Source organism: Simochromis diagramma, unplaced genomic scaffold, assembly GCF_900408965.1.
Source record: "Simochromis diagramma unplaced genomic scaffold, fSimDia1.1 OVJJ01000585.1, whole genome shotgun sequence".
In the NCBI taxonomy this organism is placed as follows: Eukaryota; Metazoa; Chordata; class Actinopteri; order Cichliformes; family Cichlidae; genus Simochromis; species Simochromis diagramma.
The window spans coordinates 6,106,572-6,130,036 of NW_024387398.1; the positions used below are offsets into that span (position 1 = coordinate 6,106,572).

At 36.1% G+C, this 23,465-nt stretch overlaps 1 protein-coding gene across 2 annotated transcripts in view; it reads right to left on the bottom strand.

Annotated features, from left to right (window-relative positions):
* Positions 1 to 18,934, bottom strand: part of anxa5a (annexin A5a) — a 28,508-nt gene extending 9,574 nt beyond the window's left edge. Inside the window, exons 1-11 of one of the 2 annotated variants that reach the window (XM_040010170.1) lie at positions 18,652 to 18,934; positions 18,491 to 18,531; positions 14,777 to 14,861; positions 13,507 to 13,601; positions 11,129 to 11,242; positions 8,162 to 8,252; positions 6,206 to 6,285; positions 5,813 to 5,863; positions 3,667 to 3,760; positions 779 to 874; positions 498 to 556 (exon numbers count right to left, since the gene is read on the bottom strand). In XM_040010170.1, coding sequence (XP_039866104.1) covers positions 498 to 556; positions 779 to 874; positions 3,667 to 3,760; positions 5,813 to 5,863; positions 6,206 to 6,285; positions 8,162 to 8,252; positions 11,129 to 11,242; positions 13,507 to 13,601; positions 14,777 to 14,861; positions 18,491 to 18,493 — 768 coding nt within the window. In that variant the 5' untranslated portion in view covers positions 18,494 to 18,531; positions 18,652 to 18,934. Of the gene's footprint in view, positions 1 to 497; positions 557 to 778; positions 875 to 3,666; positions 3,761 to 5,812; positions 5,864 to 6,205; positions 6,286 to 8,161; positions 8,253 to 11,128; positions 11,243 to 13,506; positions 13,602 to 14,776; positions 14,862 to 18,490 lie in introns of both variants that reach the window. The other variant, XM_040010169.1, reaches the window with a different exon arrangement.
* Positions 18,935 to 23,465: the final 4,531 nt, after the last annotated feature.

Here is a 23,465-nt window from a genome sequence, read left to right on the forward strand (position 1 = left end):
CTTGCCCAGAGTTGAAAGTCAGATTCAGGCCTCTTCCAGGTTAGTTAAGCTTTTAAACTATATCACTGTAAACACCATTTTGTTTTGTTTTGGATTTTTTTTGCTGTTTAGATGTAGAAAACAGCCTTTTAGTTTACTGGAAAATGACTACACAGTCACTGCTCCTTGATTTGACTTCACTTTTGTTGCCCTATTCATTCTAATGCAACAGCTTGTATTGTAGCTACTCTTCTGATTTGAATTTAAAGTCTTCTTAATATATTGATATTCTCATATTTGAGCAAGACTAACATGAAAATAATTTGCTGAAGCATCATGGAGGGTTAAAAATGACACCAACACTAACCTCAAAATCTAATGTAGTCAAGTTATCTTTTTTGACAGATTTAACTTTGTTAAGATTGTTATTTATTATATACATATCATATATTTTACAGGTGAGTGATCGGTGAGTATTTTCATTAATTAGACTAGAGCGATGTGATAATGAGACATACCCTCATAGATTTATATAGTCTCTCAGCAAAGAAGTTTGGGATGCTCCCGGCACATTTCACTGTGGAGGAAAAAGACAAAAACTGATGAGGCTATGTGCAAGACTACATTTTTTGCAAAGTTAAGCTGACACTGTCTGATGTTCACTTTTTGCTATCAAGTGTTATCTTCTGTCATATTTTATTCAAAATTTCTTGAAAGAAAACCCCATCCAGGGATATTCTGATTACTTGTCCCCGTATGTGACGCCTAAATTATCACCCAGATAAATTGCGGCTCTTACCAACAGCCAGCAGCAAGTTCTCCAAATTCCCAGTGGTCTCGCCTCTAATGCTGTCCTCTATGTCAGAGCCAGAAAGCTTCTTGTAGGCAGCAAATACTGCAAAATAACCAAAACAGCCACAGTGACAGACACTCATACATCCTCATTAGAGAGAAACACATCAAGCAATTTTCAACTTGAACCTGTTTTTACTTCAGGGCAAAAAATATGTCAGTTTCAGCCCTTAGATGATCTCTTTGTGCACAATATGAGTGTGTTTTGGTGAGTTCACTGGATTACATTTCTTTTATTGCATCTATATAAATCTACCTGGCACTGTGTGTAACAGTAATTGACCATCCCTCGTTAAATCATGAATTAATTGTGATTAACCACATTTTTTGGAAAGTCAAGTTCAGTTTCACTAGCCACACCCAGCCTGATTACTGTCAGTCCTGTTGAATCAAGAAATCACTTAAATATAACCTGTCTGAGAAAATGAAGTAGGTTAGAAGATCTCACATCATCCCACAATTTAAAGAAACTCGAGAAGAGATAAGAAACAGTGACAGAATGCTGGCAATCATGGACAATGACTCCCACCCCCTCCATAACACACTGGAAATCTGAAGAGCAGTTTCAGCAACAGGTTCCTTCAACCTTGCTGTCTGAGGGAATGTTATAGGAGGTTGTTCCTTCCTGCTGGAATCAGACTCTCTAATTCATCCATACAGTATTAATTGCACCTCAATGAACCCTGTCTCTTTTGTACACCATGACATTTTTGCACACATACTTTTATATATATGTATATTTATGTTTATATGTATGCTATATCTCTATATTTATCTATTCATCTTAATATTTATCTATCATAACTGTTTCTACACTCACATTTTATGAGTACTTGTTGTTTGTTGTATATTTGCTGCTATGACAACTCAATTTCCCTCTGGGATTAATAAAGTTTCTCTCATTCTCTGATTCTGTTTCTGAAACAAAGTCATTGACTTCTGTTAGTGAATCGGTTACAAAGCAAGACTTTCTAAGACTTTCAGACTCCAGTGGACCATGGTGTGAACCATGATCCACAAACTGAGAACATTTTGCACTATCTACCAAGTTACTCTAAGAGCGCACTGACAACTCATCCAGGAGGTCACAAAAAAACCCCAAACAACACCCAAAGAACTGAAAACCTCACTTGTTTTAGTTAAGGTCAGAGTTCATGATTCAACAACAAGGAGGAGACTGGGTAATCATGGCATCATGCCTATGGGAGAGTTCTAAGATGAAAACTATTGTTAATCAGAGAGTACACAAAGGCTCGTCTCATGTCTGCCATTTATGATCCCCAAGACTTTTGGGAAAAAAAATTTGTAGACTAACAAGACAAAGGTTGAGCTTTATGGGAGTTTTGAGTCCCATTACATCTGGTGCAAAACTAACAGCATTGTATAAAAATAACACCATACTAACAGTCAAATGTGGTGGTGGTAGTGGGATGGCCTGGGGCTGCTATGCTGCTTCAGGGCCTGGACAACTTACCCAAACTCCATCAATGGAATCATCAATTTTGCAATTCTACAAAGAAGAGTGGGTCAAAATTCACAAAATGTGTCCATAGTGATGTGAAAGGCTCATTGCCAATTATTGCAAATGCTTGACTGTTGTTGTTGTTCTCAAGGATGGTACAAGTAGTTATTATCTCCAATAAATCCAAGATCTATTGGAGATCACGGTCTGGTTTTCATTAGTGGAGAAAAGGTTGAACAAGTGACAACTTTAAGGTTAAAACTGTCTCTAGTGCCATTACTGAATGGTAATAGGTGAAATTGTAAATAAGTGTTTATATGTGTGTGTTATTGTACATGACGTGTTCCACTCGATTCTCCAAAGTAAATTTCTTTCAAGGAAGACAATAAAGGCTAATCTAATCTAAATTTAATTAAGTTTAGGGGTCAATTACAATTATGTAGGTAATGAATAGATTTTTTAAATCTTATTTAATGAAACCAGCCTCTATAACTGCATTTGGTATTTATTGGTGTTATCTTTGTGTAATATTAAAATCTGTTTGATGATCTGAGACATGTGTGGGTGAGGGTGCAACAACTAGGTAATCAGGAAGAGGGAAAGTAGTATCCCACACTAAAAGCCACATAAAAATCAAAACTAATTGGCACAGATACAGAGGCATCAGTGTAAACTGAAATAACTGACATATTCCTGGTGTACCTCACTGCCTCATCAGTTAAAAAGTTGAATGTTGACGCAAATGCAAAAGAGACTGTCCTAACCACAAAAAAGACACAGATTGTCTGTTGTTTACTTAACTCTTTCCTGATAAACAACATATTGCAGTTGTGGAGCAAGTTAGTAGCTTTTCGCCTCTTAATGAGGACCACAATTTTTAGAGTTCAGAGAATAGGTCAGCATACGTGTTTGAGCAGGTTTATATCCACTGTCATATGTTATGTTATATTGGTTTAATTGTGAAATTAATATGTTACTTTGTATTTTATCTTAGTATTGCTGCGTCATTTTACTAAACCAAACTTGTCAACATTTTTTATTTTAATATAAAAAGTTAAAAAGTTACTAGATCAGAACAACAGTGAAACGAGCAGTCAAACAAGTAATTTGATAGAAACTTGCCAACAACTGACTTTTAAAAGACTTGCTAAAGCATGTCGATCTGTTTGTTGTTTGTTCACATCTGACTAAACCATTGCACTTTCTACGCTCTCAACTTACTCTCCACAATCTTTAAGCATGTTTCACTGATATTTCCTGCACATTTTCTTACACTTTGACTTTTTTGTTTTCCTTTTTTTTTTTTCAGTGTTTGTCTTACACAGCATATCATGACATCCAAATGGGCTGGCACAGGCAACTGGCAAACTCACCTTTTCTGAGATGTTCAGCGCTCCTGTTGCCCAGAATTGTGATAAATTTTTCCTCATCTGTGCCAAACTTTCCCTCACCAGCAGCATACAAGTCCTGTAATGGAAGACCCACACACACACACACACACACACACACACACACACACACACACACACACACACACACAGCAACCTCGTGCTGACTTGATTTATTGAAACACATGTTAAGAAATGACAGCCTTGTACTGTGCCAAATCAACAATGTCTTTTCCCCCTATTTGTTATTATAAAGAAAATCTAGATTTCCTGATTTTATGTCCTTCACCAAACGAAGGTTTTTGCTTTTTTTTCTATCCGTGCTCAGAAATATTTTATCATATGATCAAATACCAAAATAATAACATATTCATATGAGTCATTTATTATTGCTTTTTAATGAATTAGCATTGCTTATTTCTCCTAATTTGATCACAGAGTGGCTTAATAACGCTCTGGTGTTATGACTCAAGACGGACTGCTAGTCATGATAATTTGGTGTGTGTTTAGATACAGGTAATTGAATGTTAATGTCTGCTACATGTAATGGTTTTAAAACAAGATGCCATAATTACACACACCTCTGTATGTCTAATGCCAACTTTTAGTGCAAGTATAGGAAGTAATACAAATTATATCAGTGTGTAAAGTTCCCCTTGAGGCACAGACTTTCCATTTCCTTAAACTTAAACAGACTTATTGAATATCTGGAAAACTGTATATTTATAGTGATACCCCAATGTCTATCTATTAAACATCATGCAGTGAGCTTAGCACACATACTGGACATGTGGAACGAGTTAGACTGTGTCTCTCCAAAGGTAACAAAATCCACCTCCCTACACCTCAACACCTCACACATTATTTATCCAGTACAAAGATCGAAGTGTGTACGTGACAGTTCAATAATTTACTGCAGGGGATATGTGCAGGACTTTTTTGGTAGAGAGCTATAACTTCTTGGAATCTTCACTGGGTGGCTGGAAATCAATACTAGTTGAGAAATAATCCTTATTTTTTATTTATTACATTTTTTTGCCATGTTAAAAATGATCTTCTAAGCCTCCCTATACGATACCCAAAAAGTTAATTCTGTTGATCTGGACGTATTGATTTCAGTCGGAGAAACGTTTCGTCACTTATCCAAGTGACTGGGATGAGTGACGAAATGTTTAAAGTAATCCCTGTTGACCCTTTAATGGGCTTTGGTGAGATGCCTCCATTTATTCTTTCTCTGAAACAACCCATTTTATCTCCTCCTATTTAAATTAACCTTGTTCTGATAGGCAAACAGTGAGTGTCTGCAGTCGTAGAACATGGCGGAGGCTCTGTCATGGTTTGGGGCTTTATTTCAGCCACAGGTGTTGGAGATTATTGAAATTAATGGAATGATGAATTATTAATGCAGAGAAGAACCATTAGATTCTGATCCAGCATGCAATACCAGCTGATAACAACAACTTAATTTTTAAACATGACAATGATCCCACACTGCCAGGGCAGTAAAAGCATGCATAGATAGAAAAACACACAATGGAACACTATTATGGGCATTGACCGCTCGCAGGAGAGCCTGGACAGCAACATTATTGAAGCAGTGTGGGATCATCTTGATAGAGAACAGAACAAAAAGGCAGCCGACCTCCAAAGAAAAGCTTTGAATATCTTTCAAGAAACCTGGGCAACTATTCCTGAAGGCTACTTAAAGAAATTACAAGAAAGCTCAGGCTGTGTTAAAACATGGTCAAATATTCACTTTCATCCTTTTTAGAATAGCATAAGCTCTTTGTCTTATGCTTTTTGTCATATATGTTCCACATTTCAATAAATTGCTGCACTTATTTCCCATTTTCAAGTAAAATATTAAGAAATGAAGTGTAACTCAAGACTTTTTCAAAGTACTGTATACAAAAAATAAGGAAAACATAGTAGTCCTGTAAAAACAATGGAATTAGACATTAAAAAAAACCCCGGCTCGATTAACACCAGTGTAATTGGGTAATAATAAAAACAGTGATTTCTTGTTAATGTAGTGTTGAAGTTGCTTGAATTCGCTGGACAAACTCACAAAGCTAAAGCGGAAAGCCAGCTCTTGCCATGTGTATTTTTATCTCATGTTCTTCCTTCTTACCTTAGCGTCTTTCTCGATCTTTTCCTCGTCTACTCCCTCCTCCCTACTCCCCTTTGCAGCCAGACGAAAAAAAGAGAGGTAGGAAACCAGACAGGTACAAAGACAGGTGGACAAACATAGAGTAAAGTAGGTCAGTGTGGATGGAAACATGGTGCGCTCAGACCTCTCAACCCAGGTAACATCTGAACACCTATTTAAATGATCCCTCAAATCTACAAGAACCATGAAAATTACTTTTCCTTCTGTATAAACATCACATTAAAGAAACTAAATGTGCTGTCATCCCCCTCCCCCTTTCCAGCCTACACGTCTCATGACTTTCTAATGGCATCACTGTAGGATCTCATTATCAGGAAAAGAAACATAAGTCTTTCCAGCAGTGCCCTTCTTTACCTGCAGCAGGATCACCAGCAGTTTCTGATAGTGCCCTGAGGTGTCACCACAGATATCCTTCTCCAGCTTTCCGCCGAACTCTGGAGGAAAGAAGAGAAGGGGGGCAGACGATTGCTTACAGTTGCTGTTCACGACAGTTGCTAATGATTTCAGTCGACCTTAGTAGGCTGTCCTCTGTTTTGCAGGATGAGCCATGAGAGGAGAGATTTGATTAGTTGACTAAGGGTCTATGCTTTCGTCCAGATCAGATAAACTGCATTCTCTGCCTTGGGCCATTTGAGCCTTTGTTATCACATATTTTCCATCACGGTTTGTTGTAAGTCACAGCTGCTATGTTAGCGACCTTTCATTAAAGTGTGACAGGTGATACAGAGGTGCAGTGTGTTTATTACTCGGATGACAGAACATATTACACTGAAAATAAAAAGGATCAGCACCACGCTATGGGCTTTAAATAAGCATGGTACTCTAGAGAAAAGAGCAGATATTATAAATCTATATGAATAAAGAAACTATATATATGATATACTGTTATTTCTGTACTATGCAGTAAATTGACAATAGGCACGCCATCATAGGTTTGGGACTAAAATACTTGAGGGAGGGGTTTGCATTAGGATGGGCATTTACTGTAAAATCTGTTACAACTCAAGTATGCAGATCCATCTGCTGTGGTGAGCCCTTGGGAATGAGACCAGACCTTTATTTTACTAGCAGGCATGAGTGCCTGTGCATTGCTCCTATGCAGCTTGGATATCCAAGCTGTATACCTTTGCTTGCTACCCTCAGCTAATAACTTAGCACTCAACCATCTTGTCTAAATATTGTCACTTCTGGCTTTTGTGGTGTCCAAAATGAATGTTTTGGCTTCGAAATGTGAATTTCTTATTCACAGTTGTCTTATAAAATCTATGTTTGCTTACAGAGTCATAAGGATAAAGAGATTCAAACTTGTCCTGTGTACTCTAATGTAGATCCCCAAGTTTCCTACACAAACATCATATAAATTTAACGAAGATTTGGAACAAATTAAACTGAGTGAGAAGTTGGACAACTTGGAATTGTAAGCACAAGGAAAGGCCAGATAATTTTCAGCTAACTCAGCCTATTAGCTAATTAGCAAGTCAGTGTAATCCTTAACCCTGCGATAGACTCACAGCCTATCTAGTGTACCCCGCCTCTCACACTGTTACACACTGTTCCTGCTACTAAGTGACCCTGAATGGAATAAGCAATTAAGAAAATGGATGGATCGAATTTAATCTCTATAGTTTTAAGACAATTAATTTCCTATAAAAATCACTCCAGACACAGACTGGGTATCTTGATTTTGAATATTTGAAGGCCTCGTAGGCACGCACACACACACACACGCATACACACACACACACACACACACACACACACACACACACACACACACACACACACACACACACACACACACACACACACACACCTGTGTCCTTTTGTAACAACAGTAACCCTACACATTGAAAAATGATGACTTGGAAGTGGCATAGTCATCTTAGTTCTTTTATAAACTGGTGTGTTTTTTTCAGCGCCCCCAAAAAACTTGTGGGCATGTAACTAAATTACGTTTGGTAAGTTCTCATTTTCCACTAATAATCCAAACTGGATTCTTTTAATTATGACTCGTTTCCTCGTTGTTATTTTTAACTGTGACAATTATAACCAATTAAGCTTTAATCAAAACATGATCTTGAAATTAATCAAATCCCCTTTGTGCCAAAAACTATCAAAACATTAATGGCAGTTTACTTTTAAAAAGTAAAAAGCTATAAAGCTTTTAAAGGCGCAGATACCTTCTGCCAATGCAGTGCCAGTAAAACAAAACATCTTAATGTATTCTTCTAGATGCGTCATTATTTGTAGTAGTCACAGTAACCATGTTTGTCTGTTTTTCTCTGCCTCTTCATCAGTGGAGTGTTTTACCTTTCTTGTACACTTTGGTGATTTCTTTAATCTGCTCGCCAGTCCTGGAGGCCAGGATCTCAATTAGCACTTCATCTTCAGTCCCGGCACCCTGGGAACCCAACGCATGAGATAAATGGAGTCAGTGTGAAACAATATCCATATCTGTTCAATATTAAATTTTAGTACATGTTTATTATACATTAGGCTATATCATTGATTAGTAATATGAAAAAAAGAAAGCCTAAAAGTCGATAAAGAAAAATATAGAAATAATAAAAGATAATAAGAGATGTACAACTTGAGAGCATAGCAGAGTTAAAAGGTTTGCAATTAGAGAACGAATAGGTTCAGTACTAAAGAGAATTATCTTTGACGTTCACTTCTCTATGCTGCAATTAACCTTACAGCAAGACTGTCTGGCAAACCTAACTAATGGAGGAGTGGGTGTGATAGGAATGTTGAGGCCAAGTCCTAAATGCTTTGCTTTCACTTTGACTAAACACCTCATTTGCACATGGGTAATGCAAATGTAAATGTGTCTGAAGAATAATGAGACAGAAAAAAAATGTCATTTGTATATCATATGAGGATCTGAGAGTTTGCTAAATGTTTTTCCCTCATGCAATTTCCTTCTAACTTTATGAGCCTCCTGTGACCTGAAAAAGAGCACTCATAAAATGTCTGAAATGTCTATAATATAATATGTCCAGTTTGATCTGACATCTTTTTTCATTTGAGTTTCACTGAAGGTACAAAAGATAGATCTAATGGACTACAATGCTCCAATGCTGCAAAACAATATGTTTGCATGAGATATAGAGAGAAAGCTTAACCAATTTAAAGATATCTCTATATGAATTTTTGGAATATATTGGCAAAAGAAAAAAGAGTTATGGTATTTGAGACGTTCTAGATTCTAGTTTTAGTCTGTTTGTATTTAAAATTGTATTGACAATTTAACAAACTGTCAAATCTGCAATCTCAAAATATTGAGCTACGGTCTGCCAATGAGTTAACTATGAATTAACTTTAAATACAATTATCTGCATTCATCCAGTGCATGGAACAGAAAGTCTTGGCTATTATTGATTATCAGTCATTCATTGTCTGGATGTCACCAAAACCCCCTGAATCATTTGGCATTACCCCCTGCAGCTAAGTCATCAGATGACAGTTTCAATTTTACTGTAACAATGAAAACAAAAAGGCTAAAACCACCATGTAGCACCTGTGACAAAACACAATAAGTCTTTTGTGCCTGAATTTAATTGTTTTGTCCTTGCCTTTGTTCTCAGTTTTAAACATGTCTTAGTCATGGCTACATTGTCTGAAGTCTAAAGCAAGCTGCTGAATACAAACAAAGTAATCTGAAAGAAAAGAGCTCTGCAACAAGCTGACAAACTCAAAGCCAGCAGTATGATCACCTTATGCAGTCATCACAGCTGCTACTGCTATCAAACTGTGGTGAACTTCCAGCAAACTTTTGACAAACAGGTCCAATATTATTCTTGTCATCCACCAACTCTGGATAAATGTTATAATTTTAACAAATTTAATTCAATTTATTAATTTTAACTCTTAGATAAATATAATGTCTCCACTAGCTATTTGTTGCTGGACAGCCTAGAGTTTAACATTTTTCTACTTCAGCTATTATTACATTAATACATAATCGTAGTTTCTTAATCTAGGAAGACTAAAAGGGGCATTAGAAACAACAAATATGTATGAATTAATGAGAAATAAATAATACTTTAGTGGTTGCATGCATTATTATGGTATTCTTTTGAAAATTTGCTTGTTCAAAATATTAAAGACTTACAAAGACTGCATTTTCATTATATTTCTGTTTGATTCAGATATATGAATTAGCAGACCTACAAAAACTGAATAGTCAGATAATAAGAAGTATGAGTAATGAGTTTTTAATGGCTGATGATCACTTTGGCTGTCAGTGCACTCCCACTAATTTTAGAAGCACCCTAAACCATTGTGTTCTGGAAACGAGCCCTGGCTATTGGCTGAAAACAGCTGTTTCCTGCTGTTGGAGTCGAGCTTGATGATAGCATTGTAACATATCAGTAAATGTGATGTAACGCCAAAATATTGATCTAAAAAAGAATGGGCATCAGAGATTGGTCTAAATGGTCTTTGTGGAGTTGTCAAGCAGCTTCTATCGCATGCTGTTAACATAAAATAAAAGGTTTTGAACGTCATGTGGGAAAACAGATAATAATACATGTTAGATGGCCTACCTGTTGGCCCAAAGATTTATAACGAAGCTGAGTTGAGTTAAGAGACTAGTAGCAACAGTGGCAGGAACTATTTTTTTTATTATGTAGAAAGAGTTCCTGCCGCTGCTGCTTTTAGTTAAAAAGACAAACTGGAAAAAGGTCCTTCTGGTGGCAAACATTTTACCTTTTCAACCAAACTTTTCAGAACACTTTTTCAGTAATGTTTGAGTTCCATTTATGTGGGCTAAAGAGAGGGAGGGAGCTGGTAGTGTGCATGATATCTTACTAGCAATTATGTTTGCAACTCTTTTTTCATGTATTAGATGCTTTATTGCTAATGTTGAAACTCTGTGTAATGTAGATTAAAAAAAATTAAACCTTTTCATCTCTTGTAGTTGAAATCTGTAAAGTGGCTTCAATATGAATATAGTGCATAGACTGAGTAAAAGATGGACATAATCATAATGACATCACCTATTGGTTTGAGAAGCCACTGCATTGCTGAACAGTATTATTTTGTTTCTATGTACAAAGTGAATAATGAATAACAGCAAAACACACACATACACCAAAAATTGAAATTTCAGTGGTCCCTAATTTACTCATTTGTTTGTCTGGCTTTGAGAAGTTGAAATGTCTGTTGTCAACTATGAAGTATTTCCTAATCAAACATTATTCAAAAAACATCACAATAAAAACGTAGGCTACATTTACATTTGCATGAGACCTGTAACGTGGTTTAAGTTATTACCTTGAGAGCGTTGTGCAGGAGAGTAGCATCATATAAGACAGATGGGGTCATCAGAGCCACAATAAGACTCTCAAACAGTCCACCGAGCTCAGATTTCAGTGCACTGACCAAGTCCTGTGGTCAAATAATTAATAATAATGAGAGGAGCTAAAACAGTAATAACTATATTAGTAACAGTGACATTTATATAAACCACACCAGATCCCAACATTAAAACCAGAAAAATAAGTTAAAAAACACAAAATGGACATTCAGGATCTTGATGTGAAGAAGATGAGGGAAAAAAAATTACATCTCACTGCTTCGCTTACACTTAGAGTATTCAATGTGACCTGCAGAAAAGGAAAATATATTTACTTTGCAAATTACTCACAGCTGGCTTTCTCTAAATTGTTTTCTGCCTCCAATGATTTGTGCATTGCAGGAACCAAATGAACAACAGCATATACCATTGTTATTTGAGTATGTGGCTCTATTTGTGTACACAAAAACACCCACAGCACTGTGCTCATCCAAGTGCTCTTTGGAGAAGTCCAGAAATCACAATTCTAGCTGAATACATTAGACATTAAGCAGAAATCCCCCATATTTCTGGATAACACAATCCATCTATTTGTTATTTTTTGTGTGTAGAACGAGTTAAATTTCTCAAGTCAGACTAATCAAATCCCTACAAAGAATGTGGAAAAAAGAAAATGACAGAGGATGTAATATTTTGCTCGGTTATATCGAAAAAAGTAGACTCAGGCTTCAGATATTTTTGCAGTTGAGCACAATTGTGTAATGGCGTCATGACATTTTAATACATCTCATAAAGATTCTCTGCAATACTGAGCAAAGCAAAAAGTCTCATGTTCTGGGTCATTTTGATAAAACACTGTAATATACAGAGCTATCCCTGGAGCTGTTTTGTGATACATCTATGCTCTCTCAAACTCCTCCATCTACTTATACTTGAGACAGAAAGCAAATTAGCTTTCAGCTTTCAATCCACAGGTGGGCATAAAAAATCTTCACTGTGTGACAGAACAGTGAGACTATGAATGCTTAAAATTCTGTCTAACTAGCTGCACTGAATTCTGCTCCATAGAGACTGGGGAGAACTGCCCTTCCTGCCACTTATTTGAGGACTGTTCAGTCTTGATCCAAAATCTTGCCCTTTAAATCACAGACTTAATGTTTTTGGCTGCCTTTTTGCTGTTAGAAATTATTGAACAGAAAACAGCCAATGGTGAAAAACCAGCAAGATTCTATACTTAAGTAATATAACAATGTGAAAAAATTACAAGCAAAGGTCCTGTATGCAAAATTTCACCTAGTTAGGTGCACAAAAAGCAATGGAAATGTTATAAGTCATTAGGATTTATTCCTCTATCAGTTGTACCTGCTCCCTAATTGATGAAATAGGTATTGGAGAACTCATCCAAGGAAAAGCTCAAAACTGTAATCAAGTGCAATATTGAGGTCTTTACTTAAGCACATTTGTTTGTATTTTGAACATAGCTAATTCATTCTTTAATAGCTTTAAAATGTGACTCTGACATGCTAGTGCAGTGCTTTGCACTGTCACCTCAAAGCAAAAAGGTCCTTAAATTCAGGCTAGGGCCTCTTTGTTTTTTTTATTATTTTTAGTAAAAAAAAATAAATTAGTAAAATATAATGACTGTAAATTGCCTTCAGGTGTAAACGATAGCTGGAAGCTACGACACGTTGTAGTCCCCTTTGTTTTGATGTCAAATAACACAGAAGCACCAAGTACCTGCTGTTCAGAGTTTTAGTTTGTGAGGGGCAGCCGATCAGAAGACAGTTACCTTAAAGGAAGAGGAGCTAAACTGTCTTTTTTGAGACAGAGAAAGTAGTGAGAGGTTGCATCAAGGCCCAATTTGACATAAATAAGGATTATTTTGAGTTGTGAAACACACACAGCTGGAGTCTAAGACTAAATATACTGGGCTGGAAATGAGCATGAGAAGTGCACGTTAAATATACAATTCTTAAAACAGTCAAGATGTTACACATGCACAAACCTACTGTAGACAGATACTCATTTCTGGGCTTATTACTTGTGAGCCCCATAAATGCTTCTACAACACAGAAGCATGGTGCAGGAAGGTGGGGAGGCACATAACAGCTGACAGTGTGCAAGAGGTGGGGTACACTCATGACAAGACTAATACATCCCATGGTGAATGCAGAAAGACACGCTCAGTGAAACACCTGCAGCATATTTAGAAGGATGATATATTCTCAGTCTTCAGTGCCTGGGGTGAAGTTGACCATCAGCCAGGTAGGTTTTGTGAAGTGAGGAATGCAGAGTGGATGGCACGACCTGTAATTGTATATCAGTTCTCTGTTTAATTCCTAGTGGCTCTTCTCACCTTTCCGTGGGCCTTTTTATATGCTGCCTTAATTTGCTGGCGCTGATCATTGCTGCGGGCTGTAAGAAGCATGAGGATGGCATCTTCATCTGTACCTGTACCAGAAATCATATAAACCTTAAATAATGTGTGGAAAATGACTCTGAAATCATCTGCAATGTGGGTCAAGACAAAAGAAGCTTTTCATTTCAAGTCTTTCTTTTCAAACACAACACAAATCCTTATTATGATAGCTTCCAGTATATCCTAACCTAAATGAGTCAGCCTGTTAGAGCATGAGATCAGGATTCAAAAGGATTGACATGGCAGGTGATCTAACAACCAATAGCTTTCTAAAGTCAACAGAGAGACACAAACAGGCTGAAGCAGCATGTATCATTTTCACTCAGGGATCAAATGTTAAATTAGTGAAAGGTAATTATGGCACAAAGCCCAGCTGATCTGCAGTGACAGCACTGACTAAAGAACTGTACTTAAGTAGTGCAAGTCTGCTGTTTCAAGTTTGAGTCCACAGTGGTTTGCAGACAGGGAAACCATTAATTAGATCTAATGGTTCTGCTTGTACTGGTCATAAAGTGTTAGGAAAAATAATTTACAGTGTTATCGCTTTCTCTCTCTGACACACGCGTCAGTTTTAATGTTGGTGATACACTATTTGGTAAAGCACACTAGAAAAATGAAATGCTTTCCCATCTTTCAGATGATGCTTACAAAAGGGAGCAGTTCAGATGCTCTGACAGCTGTGTCAGTAATGTGTTTTTATCTTTGTTCATTATCTGTTTTCACATCCTTTCCTGTATTTACAACCACTACTGACAAATAAGAAGACAACAGTTTTTTTATTAAATTAATATAGGATGAAATGACTGGTCATGCTTTTTGTAGCTTTGCCTCCTTACATCATCACAGTGGACTTTAAATCAAGCAGTCAATATGTAATTATGTGCAGAATTTCAGCTTTAAACCAAGGAATGTTACAAAAATTGTGCATGACTATTTAGAAATTACAATAGTTTTATACTTAGTTCCCCATTTTCAGGTACAGCTTTTTCATTGAATGACTTACACAGGGACCTGCCAAGTAAATAAATAAACACACCTAAGCAGCTATAAAAAAAAAAAAGCTTTCAACTGTGCAAAGAATTCATTTTTTTGTATTTATGGTCATCGCTGTGAAATGTTGCATACAATAGTCAGTTAATGTCGTATGACATGCTAGTGTCAATGTGAAATGAAAGTGAGCGGCAATACATTTAAGCAGGATACTGACCCATCCCTTTCATGGCCTTATGGAGGATTTCAGCATCATGTTTGGCATTGAAGTTGACGTAAGGTCTAACGCTGCCTCGGTACGCCTGTAGGAAGAGAGCAACACATGTAAGTAATAAAACATTTGTAACAAGCAAAGGTTTCCTTCATCTGTCTTTGTTATTAACAACAGTTAGCATGCTGATGTGAATGCACTCATGTAAGTGCAAGTATGCATGCATTTTATATACCCAATACTCACTGTACGAAAACACATAGGTTATTACCAATTCTGGCTCGAATCATACATGAAAAAAACCCCAATTATATTATGTTTTGTGCACCTATTGCACTTAAAATTAAATCCTTCCCAGATCAATTCTTAATTTTAAACCAATGGTAGTGCAGTAGTTGTGAATTAGTACAAGACTCTCATAACTTAAGCACCATTTCAGCTAGTCGGGTAGATGGTGCTTCATGCAATACCCTTTTCTGGCAGAGAATAAAACTCCAGCAGAAATTTTTTATTCTGTGGGCATAAAAATTTTAAGATTCTGAAAATTGCAAGCGACTGTTAGTAGCAGCACTATAAACTTTTGCCAAAGGCCTTAAAAAACCCACATGGGTTTAAATGTTGTCTAACTCAACAGTGAGGCAATACTTTAAGTAGAACCTAAATCAGGTCTGACTGCTGGTTTTTGTCAGCAGGTAATTTTAAAAAAATGTGTTTTCATCTTGCTTGGACGTGCACACATTCTTAAGGGAAAAGGCCATTTGTAGAAGAAGCAGTAAACCCACACTGCAGCCTTGTAATAAACTGTGCAGGTGGCGAAATGAACAAATACACCTCCTACACCTCTTTATAAAGATTTGTATTATTGCTCTTGTTGATCATTTGTGTGTGCTATTCTGTATGTTCATACAAAAATGGCTTATAAATGTTACAGCGTGCTCAAGAGAGCAACCTCCTTCTGCAACTTGACAGCGTCTCCTTGAAGTGTCAGTGCTACTGTCACTGTGTTTATTCTGCCTGTATTGTCAACCAGTTCAATTTGGCACCACAACCTCTCAAAAGCTTTTTTATGTTGCAGTTTTTAGCATTATTGTTCTTTCTGCTTTTTGCTACAAATTTTATCATTCAGACTTTCTACTAAGACACACAACAGTTCGTTTTAGATGCTTCCTTGTAACAAGAGTAGTTCAACGTGTTTGAGTTTTATCCCAAACGCCCTTCCTACTGCAAAACAAAAGGGAATTTGTGTCTCTGGCTGGAATTGCACTAGCATTTGTAAACCACTACACTATAAAGCCACCTTTCTACTGAGACACACAATGTATACAAAAGATGGACATCTGCTTTAACATCTCCCAGTAGTTGGGCATTTTCACTTTGGCAATCTTGGTGTTTTAAAAATGGTGCAAAGGCTTGAATCTAGAACAGATATTCATCTGGAAATGTTTACTTAGCCTTTTCCCAACATTAATTGAGGTGTCTCAGCATTTATCAGATCAATTGTCCTGAAATACACTAGTAATCTTAACAGTTTTACAAAGCAGCTTTATGATAAAAAGTCATGTGTGGCTGAAAGATAAAACCATGTAAAGAAGTCCTTTATAAATTCTTACTCTGACATGTGAAGGAACCTATTGTCCAAACGACACTGAACGTTGGGGTCAAGAGCAGCTCTGAAGGATAATTAGCCAAATCTGCATCACATGAAATAACACACAAAAAGCAAAACGACTGATGGATAATTCCATGTCAGTTTATCAACTGCCTCCCAGCTGACCAGCTTGGATTTGCCAGAACAAAACTCCATAAGGAAAATAGGACTCACTTGATTACACACATACTCTCTTTTTGGCCAGGAAAAATAATTTCTTACTGGGCAGTGAGCGTGCATAAATTGAATTAAAATATCTTGCTCTACTTCTGAAAGAGTCTTTGGCTGCCATAAACATATAACTGAACTCAAAAATTCAAACGGGAAAACGAGAGAGAGAACCATCAGAAATGTAGGATATTAGCATTAGCATATTAGCATATTAACAGAAACTTGTTCTTTCAGCTACCTACATACAGGCTTCTATCATCAGGGATTATTCTTATTAAGAAGTGTCTCTTCCCTGGATTGTTTTTTTTTTTCAAGGCAAAAACTTCAGGGGGAAGGCTTTTTTTCTTTGTTTGGTTGTTATTATATGAAAAATTGAGATGGAATTGTCCATTTTATGCTGTAGTAGGTATTGTAGCAAACTTTTCATTAGATGTCTGGATGAATGGATGGATAATTAAATGAAGATATAAGGGATTAGTAAGCAAACACAAATTTTAACTTAAAAGCAGCACTGGGTGTTTGCTTGTGAGTGTGTCAAACTGTAAACGAGTTATCTATTCTGTACATTAGCGGGAAACATTGAAAACTGATACATGTCCTTTGAGCATTTTTAGAGACCAGAATAACTTTTTGTGTATAACATTCAATGTATAACCATTGAAGTCATGCTCAAAAACTACACATTTGCCTTTGACTTTATCTTCACCAATATCTCCTCTTCTAAAATTTTATTCTTTTTTCTCTTTTGGCTAAAAGCTGTTCCTGACTAAATCCTGAGAGATCACAGGTCAGGTCCTATCAGTTAAAGATGACTTGAGATTTATGGATTACAGACGCCCAAGTTACATATGGGATTCTTTAGACTTACTTAAGCAGGTGTTTATGTCCAGCACTTTTTATAAAATGAGCATAAACACAAATATAAACTCTCTAGAGGCAATAAGCTGGATATATTTTGTTCATTGTATCTAAAAACGTCACCTGCTGGAACATCAAATAAGACATTTAAGAGGATTACTGATATAGATTTATATATATATATTTCACTGTGGATCATTATTCCTGTGTTTCTGACCTTTGTAATGACAACATTTTCAATATACCTCATTCACAACTAGACTATATGGTGGAATAAATAAATGGTTTTAGCCTTAGTTCATTTAGAAGTCATACCCAACCTCAAAATGTGGTTGTTTTATTCACTTATTTTAGTTTTTAAGTGAAGATGGGGTAGTCTCCTTTTTAAACCATCATGCAGTGCCATCTCCCAACTGTCTCTTGATGAAATTGTAAGCCAGTGGGGATACAATAGAGACAGGTGCCTGCAGTTTCCATGTACATGGTAATTCAATATGGTACAAACTAGACCACCGTCATCAACTGAAACTGAGTTCTTTCTTCACGTCTCCTCATTAGACTGTCTGAGGTATCTCAGCACACTGATGGGGATAAAATCAAATCAAGGATATCAAATGAAGCTGCTGCTTCTCTTTTTGTGCCAATGTAAGTATACAGCGCAAGGCATACTAATGTTTTTGTAATGAGTGCATCTTCACACAGAAACTCCTTTCGGTGAAATGAGGCTCATCAAAGAGTCAGGGTATCCACACACACCAAGTCTTCGTGGAAAAAGGAAATTGGAAAAATGAGAATTTAGCTAAATATATAGAGGGAAAAATAATTTAGGGCTACATGCAAGCCAGTTGATTGAGCTATTTGTGATGGGCATCGTTTCAGAACGAATGTCACAGTGACTTGAAAAGGGAATGACCTTTCAAGAGTCAAGCCACACTTCATTACACAAACAAAGTCCTAGAGCTGCAGCTTAACAGGAGGGATTCTTGGCACTTTGCATAGCTTCTCTTTTCACAGAGCACAAAACAATGAAAGGACACACTTACCATGCTTTTTTTTATTGATGATTGAAGATAATGGCTGTCAACTGAAAGGAAACGAAACAATTTAAAAAAATATTGAAACAAAGGCTTAGATTCACTGGATTTATTCAAAAACAGTATAAATCGAGTGGAATTACTCAACAGTAACAAGTTTCTGTTCTTACCAACTGATGTCTGTCTTCTCCACACAGATGATCTGGAGTCAGGTAAGCTCTTTATTTTCTTCCCCCTAAAACTCCTCCTCACTAAGGAAAGCTGACAAGATGCACATCCTCATCTGCAGGTAGTGTTGCCTTTCACTGACAGTCAAACGTGAGATGGTTAGCTCATGCTTCAAGTCACCTTTGTGTGACTTTTATTAAGCGGTTAAACATTTCTACAAATTTTCACAGACAGCAGTTGTTATTTTTTAGAATGTGTGATGCTGCCCAGCAGCTTTGATCACGTATTTAATTAATTTGAACTCTTTTTAAGAAATTGCAAACATGTTAAAGTTCCACCAGTCTATCTCAAACTGTTAGTAATACATTTTTTAATCATTTATTCTTTCCTCTTTTCTTATGGTTTTTTTTTCAAGTTTTATTACTAGTCTTGTATATTTTTGTTCCCAAGCTTTTCTGTGGGTAAACTTTGTTTGCACTCTAGAAATACATTTTCTTTATTGTTTTAGTAGCCCTATTAAGGGGTTGATTATTTGCTTTAAATTATCTTAAATTTAACCCTGACTAAAGTCTGTAGTACTCTGTAGTTCTTTATACAAATGCTCCTTTGAGTTTGACAGTTAAAATAGTTGTATTCTGTTTTTAGGACCAACAATTGGCTGAGGTGGAGCAAATTTGATATGTTTTGGACAATACTGAGTAGTTTACAAAAATGCATTCATCATATAAGCTTATATTCTGTATAAAATCCTAATTAGCAATTAGGTGAAGTATAATATAAGTGAAATGCAAAAACCGAGTTTTCTGAAAGAAGGCCAGAAGCTTTAAGATGTGTATTGATTCATTTGCTTGTTATTCTTACTTCTTCTCTTGTTTGAAACTAAGAACTGAAAAACCATTCAGGGCCCTGTTTAATTCCATTTATGGTCAACTTCCTGGGGAGAATGTGCTAAGTATAGTATGCAGGAGGGGAATGTTTGCAGGATGTGTTGATTTTAGGAAATAGATTAAACTAAGATTCATTTAATTTATTACTCTATTGTTATTTCCTGGAATCAGAGGCAATACTGTCATTACAGACAGGAGCTGCAGCATTATTTTGTGTCAAAAAAAAGCAGGTGCTGCAGACTTTTTTCTAATTTCTTGTTTTTTCTCTTTTTTTGATAATTTTTTATTAGTTTCAGTCAAACTAAATATAAAACACTGATCCACTTGACCTGATGAACAGTTTAAAGGCTCTTTGTTTCTGCCCCACCACTTAGCCATGTCTCACATATTGTACTTGGCAGTACTTGGTTGCCTTCCACCCAGAAACCAGAATGGCATATGAGAAAATGTCTTTGGGTGATTAATAGCATGTGCCCATAATTACTCCAGTGTCTTGAATCAATGCCTGAGAGAGCTAGTGTTCTATTAAATAATAAATCAGTATTTTAACATGCAGGCTTAATTCAGTGTTCTTTCTGCCTCTGTCTACATTTAGCTTTTTGTTTCATGCTCTACATTAACATGGTTTCAAGCATGGCTACTCAGAGGTTAATGTGCAAACAGGACACAAAGAGGAGATGCTTGATGGCTGATAGGAGGGAAGGGATCAGCGGCGCAGCTCACATATCATTATAGTTGTCTCCTTCGCAGCAAACCTTAATTAAAGTGAGCACCTGTGAGAAGATGGGAGTGTGAATACCATCTCTGAGGTGTTCCAGTTACGGAAGCTCACAGTTTCATTTCACAGTCTCCCAGGCTGACAAGGAGCCAATTTCCTTGATTCCCACATAAACAAGCGTATAGCAGCTAATAACAAACATATCAGATTGAATGGAGATATTTTTCAGGTAACTGAGATATCGTCTAGTCACCAGAGGCAGACATACACAAACTGAATGGATTATGTACTTCTCTGCGTATTTAATATCTCACAATCGGATAAGCTACAAGTGTTCATATGAAGTGTTTGGATAATATGTGCAGTTTTTACAAAAACTAATTTCTCATTCTTTCTCTCATGTGGTATGTGCATGTAGATAATGACTGTTAAAAACGCTACGGACACTGAATTACGATTCATATTTTTAGCAAAATCCTCATACAGTGCACCAAACTTCATGCCTGGATTAACCTAAAAATATTTTAGCTGATCATCTTTATCTCTCAAATGAAATGTTTGGTTTTTTTTTTTGTTTGTTTGTTTTTTGGGGGGGGGGGGGTGATAGTTTCAGATACATATCTATTTGTAATGATTTTGATTATAACCTGTAAATAAAGTAAGTAAGTAAACAAAAGATGGACATAACTTTAGGTCTGAAAAGTAAAGCCAGTGCAAAAGTTCTTTTAATCTGCACTCCATCAAATGGCAAGCAGGGAGCTTTGAATGCCACTAACACACAGCTGTAACACACACACACACATATATATATACACACAAGTCTGCAAGGGATTTTCCTATAATTTCCTACCAATGACAATGTGATGGATGACATTGGCTGTCTTAAAAACATTGATGTCATTAGCTGTGTTTAACGACTATAATTAATCTAAGCCTAAATAAGACAAACTGCAACTTTTTCATTTGCAAAGTGTTAAAATATGCAGTGACACTATATCTATTAATATGTGCAATAACTAATAACTAATAAGTCTTTTTTTCTGCCTGTAACCTAACTAATTTCCTGAATTTTAAAGATTAATGTAAAAAAATAAAAATAAATAAAACAAGTCAAGTCATACAGAAATCACTGCTGTTGTGGTTAAATTCAGACAGTTAGTGATTAATGATACATATGTACTTAAAAAGAAGCCTACATAAGGAGACATACTTGGTCATACTGTCTGTAAGTTGAAGACTAGTCCAAAAAAACATCAAACATTGCCATGAAAAAGTATTTGCTGCTTCCTGAATTCTTATCTTTTTCACACATTTGTCACTGTGATCATCAAACAGATTCTAGTAATGCCAGTTCATACCAATTGCAATTTTTTAAATGATGATTTCATTTCTTTTAAGAGAAAATAAGCTATCCAAACCTTTCTGGCCCTGTGTGAAAAAGTAAAGGTCGCCTTTGTTAAATCATGAGTTAACTGAGATTAATCAAAATGTTTGGACTTTAGTTTCAGCTCTCAAAAAGCAACACATCATGAGACCATCTAAAGAAACAGCTGAGAAGCAAAGTCCTTGACAGTCTGGAAAAAGTTACAAGGTTTGCATTCCAGCTAATCACAATGAACCATTATCAACAAATGGAAGAAAAAAAACTGGAACAGTAACAAAATTACTAAAGTCTAACAAGATTTCTCCAAGAGCACATCAACAACTGATCTAAGAGGTCACAAAAGAACCCAAAACATCATCCAAAGAACTCCAGACCTCACTTGTCTCAGTTAAGATCAGTGTTCATCATTGATTCCCTGTTATCAAAAATGCTTGATTGCAGTTCTTCCTGCCAAGGGTGGCACAACCACTTATTGGTTTAGGGAGCAATGCAACAGTGCCAGATAGTTTGGATAGTTTTTTTTAAAGCTTTTAACGTGCGTTATCTTTGTCTTATATTAAAACTATTTTCATGTTTGTTTGATCAGAAACATTTAGGTGAGACAAATGTGCACAATGTTTGGCACAATTTGTGTGGCAGGAAAATCATGTTAAACCCAAAGTTAGTGAGTTAACCTTGTTTTTTAAATTGCACTTTCTAAGATCATATATGACATCTATGTATTAAAATCTATTTGTTTTTATATGAGAAAACATCTATTGATTATTTATCATCTAAATCAGTGATCCTGCAAACTGCTGGGAAGTGAAACCAAAAGTCAGCAGTTTCTTCCCATTGCCCTTCCCAAGTTGTCAGCTTTAAAACCAAATCACTGAGAGATTTTCATTCATGAGCGGTGTGCCTTGCGACAGCTGTGTTACAGAGCTCTGTGTCTACAACTCAATATATGCAGTACTGAATGACCGACAATAAGGTCTATCATCAATCAAAGGGTCACAATAGATCACATGTTTACTACTTTCCACAAATTACAGCTTTGCTGAGGCCAGGTTCAACTTGTGTCTTATACCTTTTCAGGAACGTTCATCATAATATATTAAAAGAGCAGATAAACTGCCTCTCCTAAGAGGAAACCATCCACAGCTCTTATGTATGAAGCCAGTGAATAAATGTTGTGCTAGATGCAACATTTGCGATTAGGGAACAAATAGACTACTGTCATGTTTGAGAGCAGACTTAATTTAGACAAATATTCATGAAATGTAATCTTTATTTTATTTTTATTTTTTAGCTTTTTGGGGGTTGGGGGTAGGGGGCTGACTATATACATAGTTAATTTCCAATAATCAAAGATGTAAAGTACATAAAACTCCAGCTAATATTTCTGATAATAAATATATTTTATTAGGATTGACTTTAGCTTTGCGCTTAAACTACAGCATAAAACTATGTAAGCATGTCAGATTAGCAGCATTTTAGAATATATTGTTTATACTTTAAAGCAAGAAAACTTGTCTTTTTTGAGGATAAATGCAAAATAAGTAAATTTAGAAATTTATTAATAAAATCAAGAAAACAACACCTGAATATTCACTGAAAATTAAAAAATGCTAGCCTACCCATTTTACAGGTAATGAATTTTATTAATTTTTTTCCAACCCAAATGTTAAAAATACCAAAAAGAACAAAATCTTTGTCCATAAAATGGTTAGTGTTTTGATCAGAGTTTACCTTGGTTTATATTTTATTATTATTGCCAAGCAGGTGTTTTGAACACGTCTCTATTTAAAAAGTGTATCTCTGGTCTCAGAAGATGAGTCCGATTCA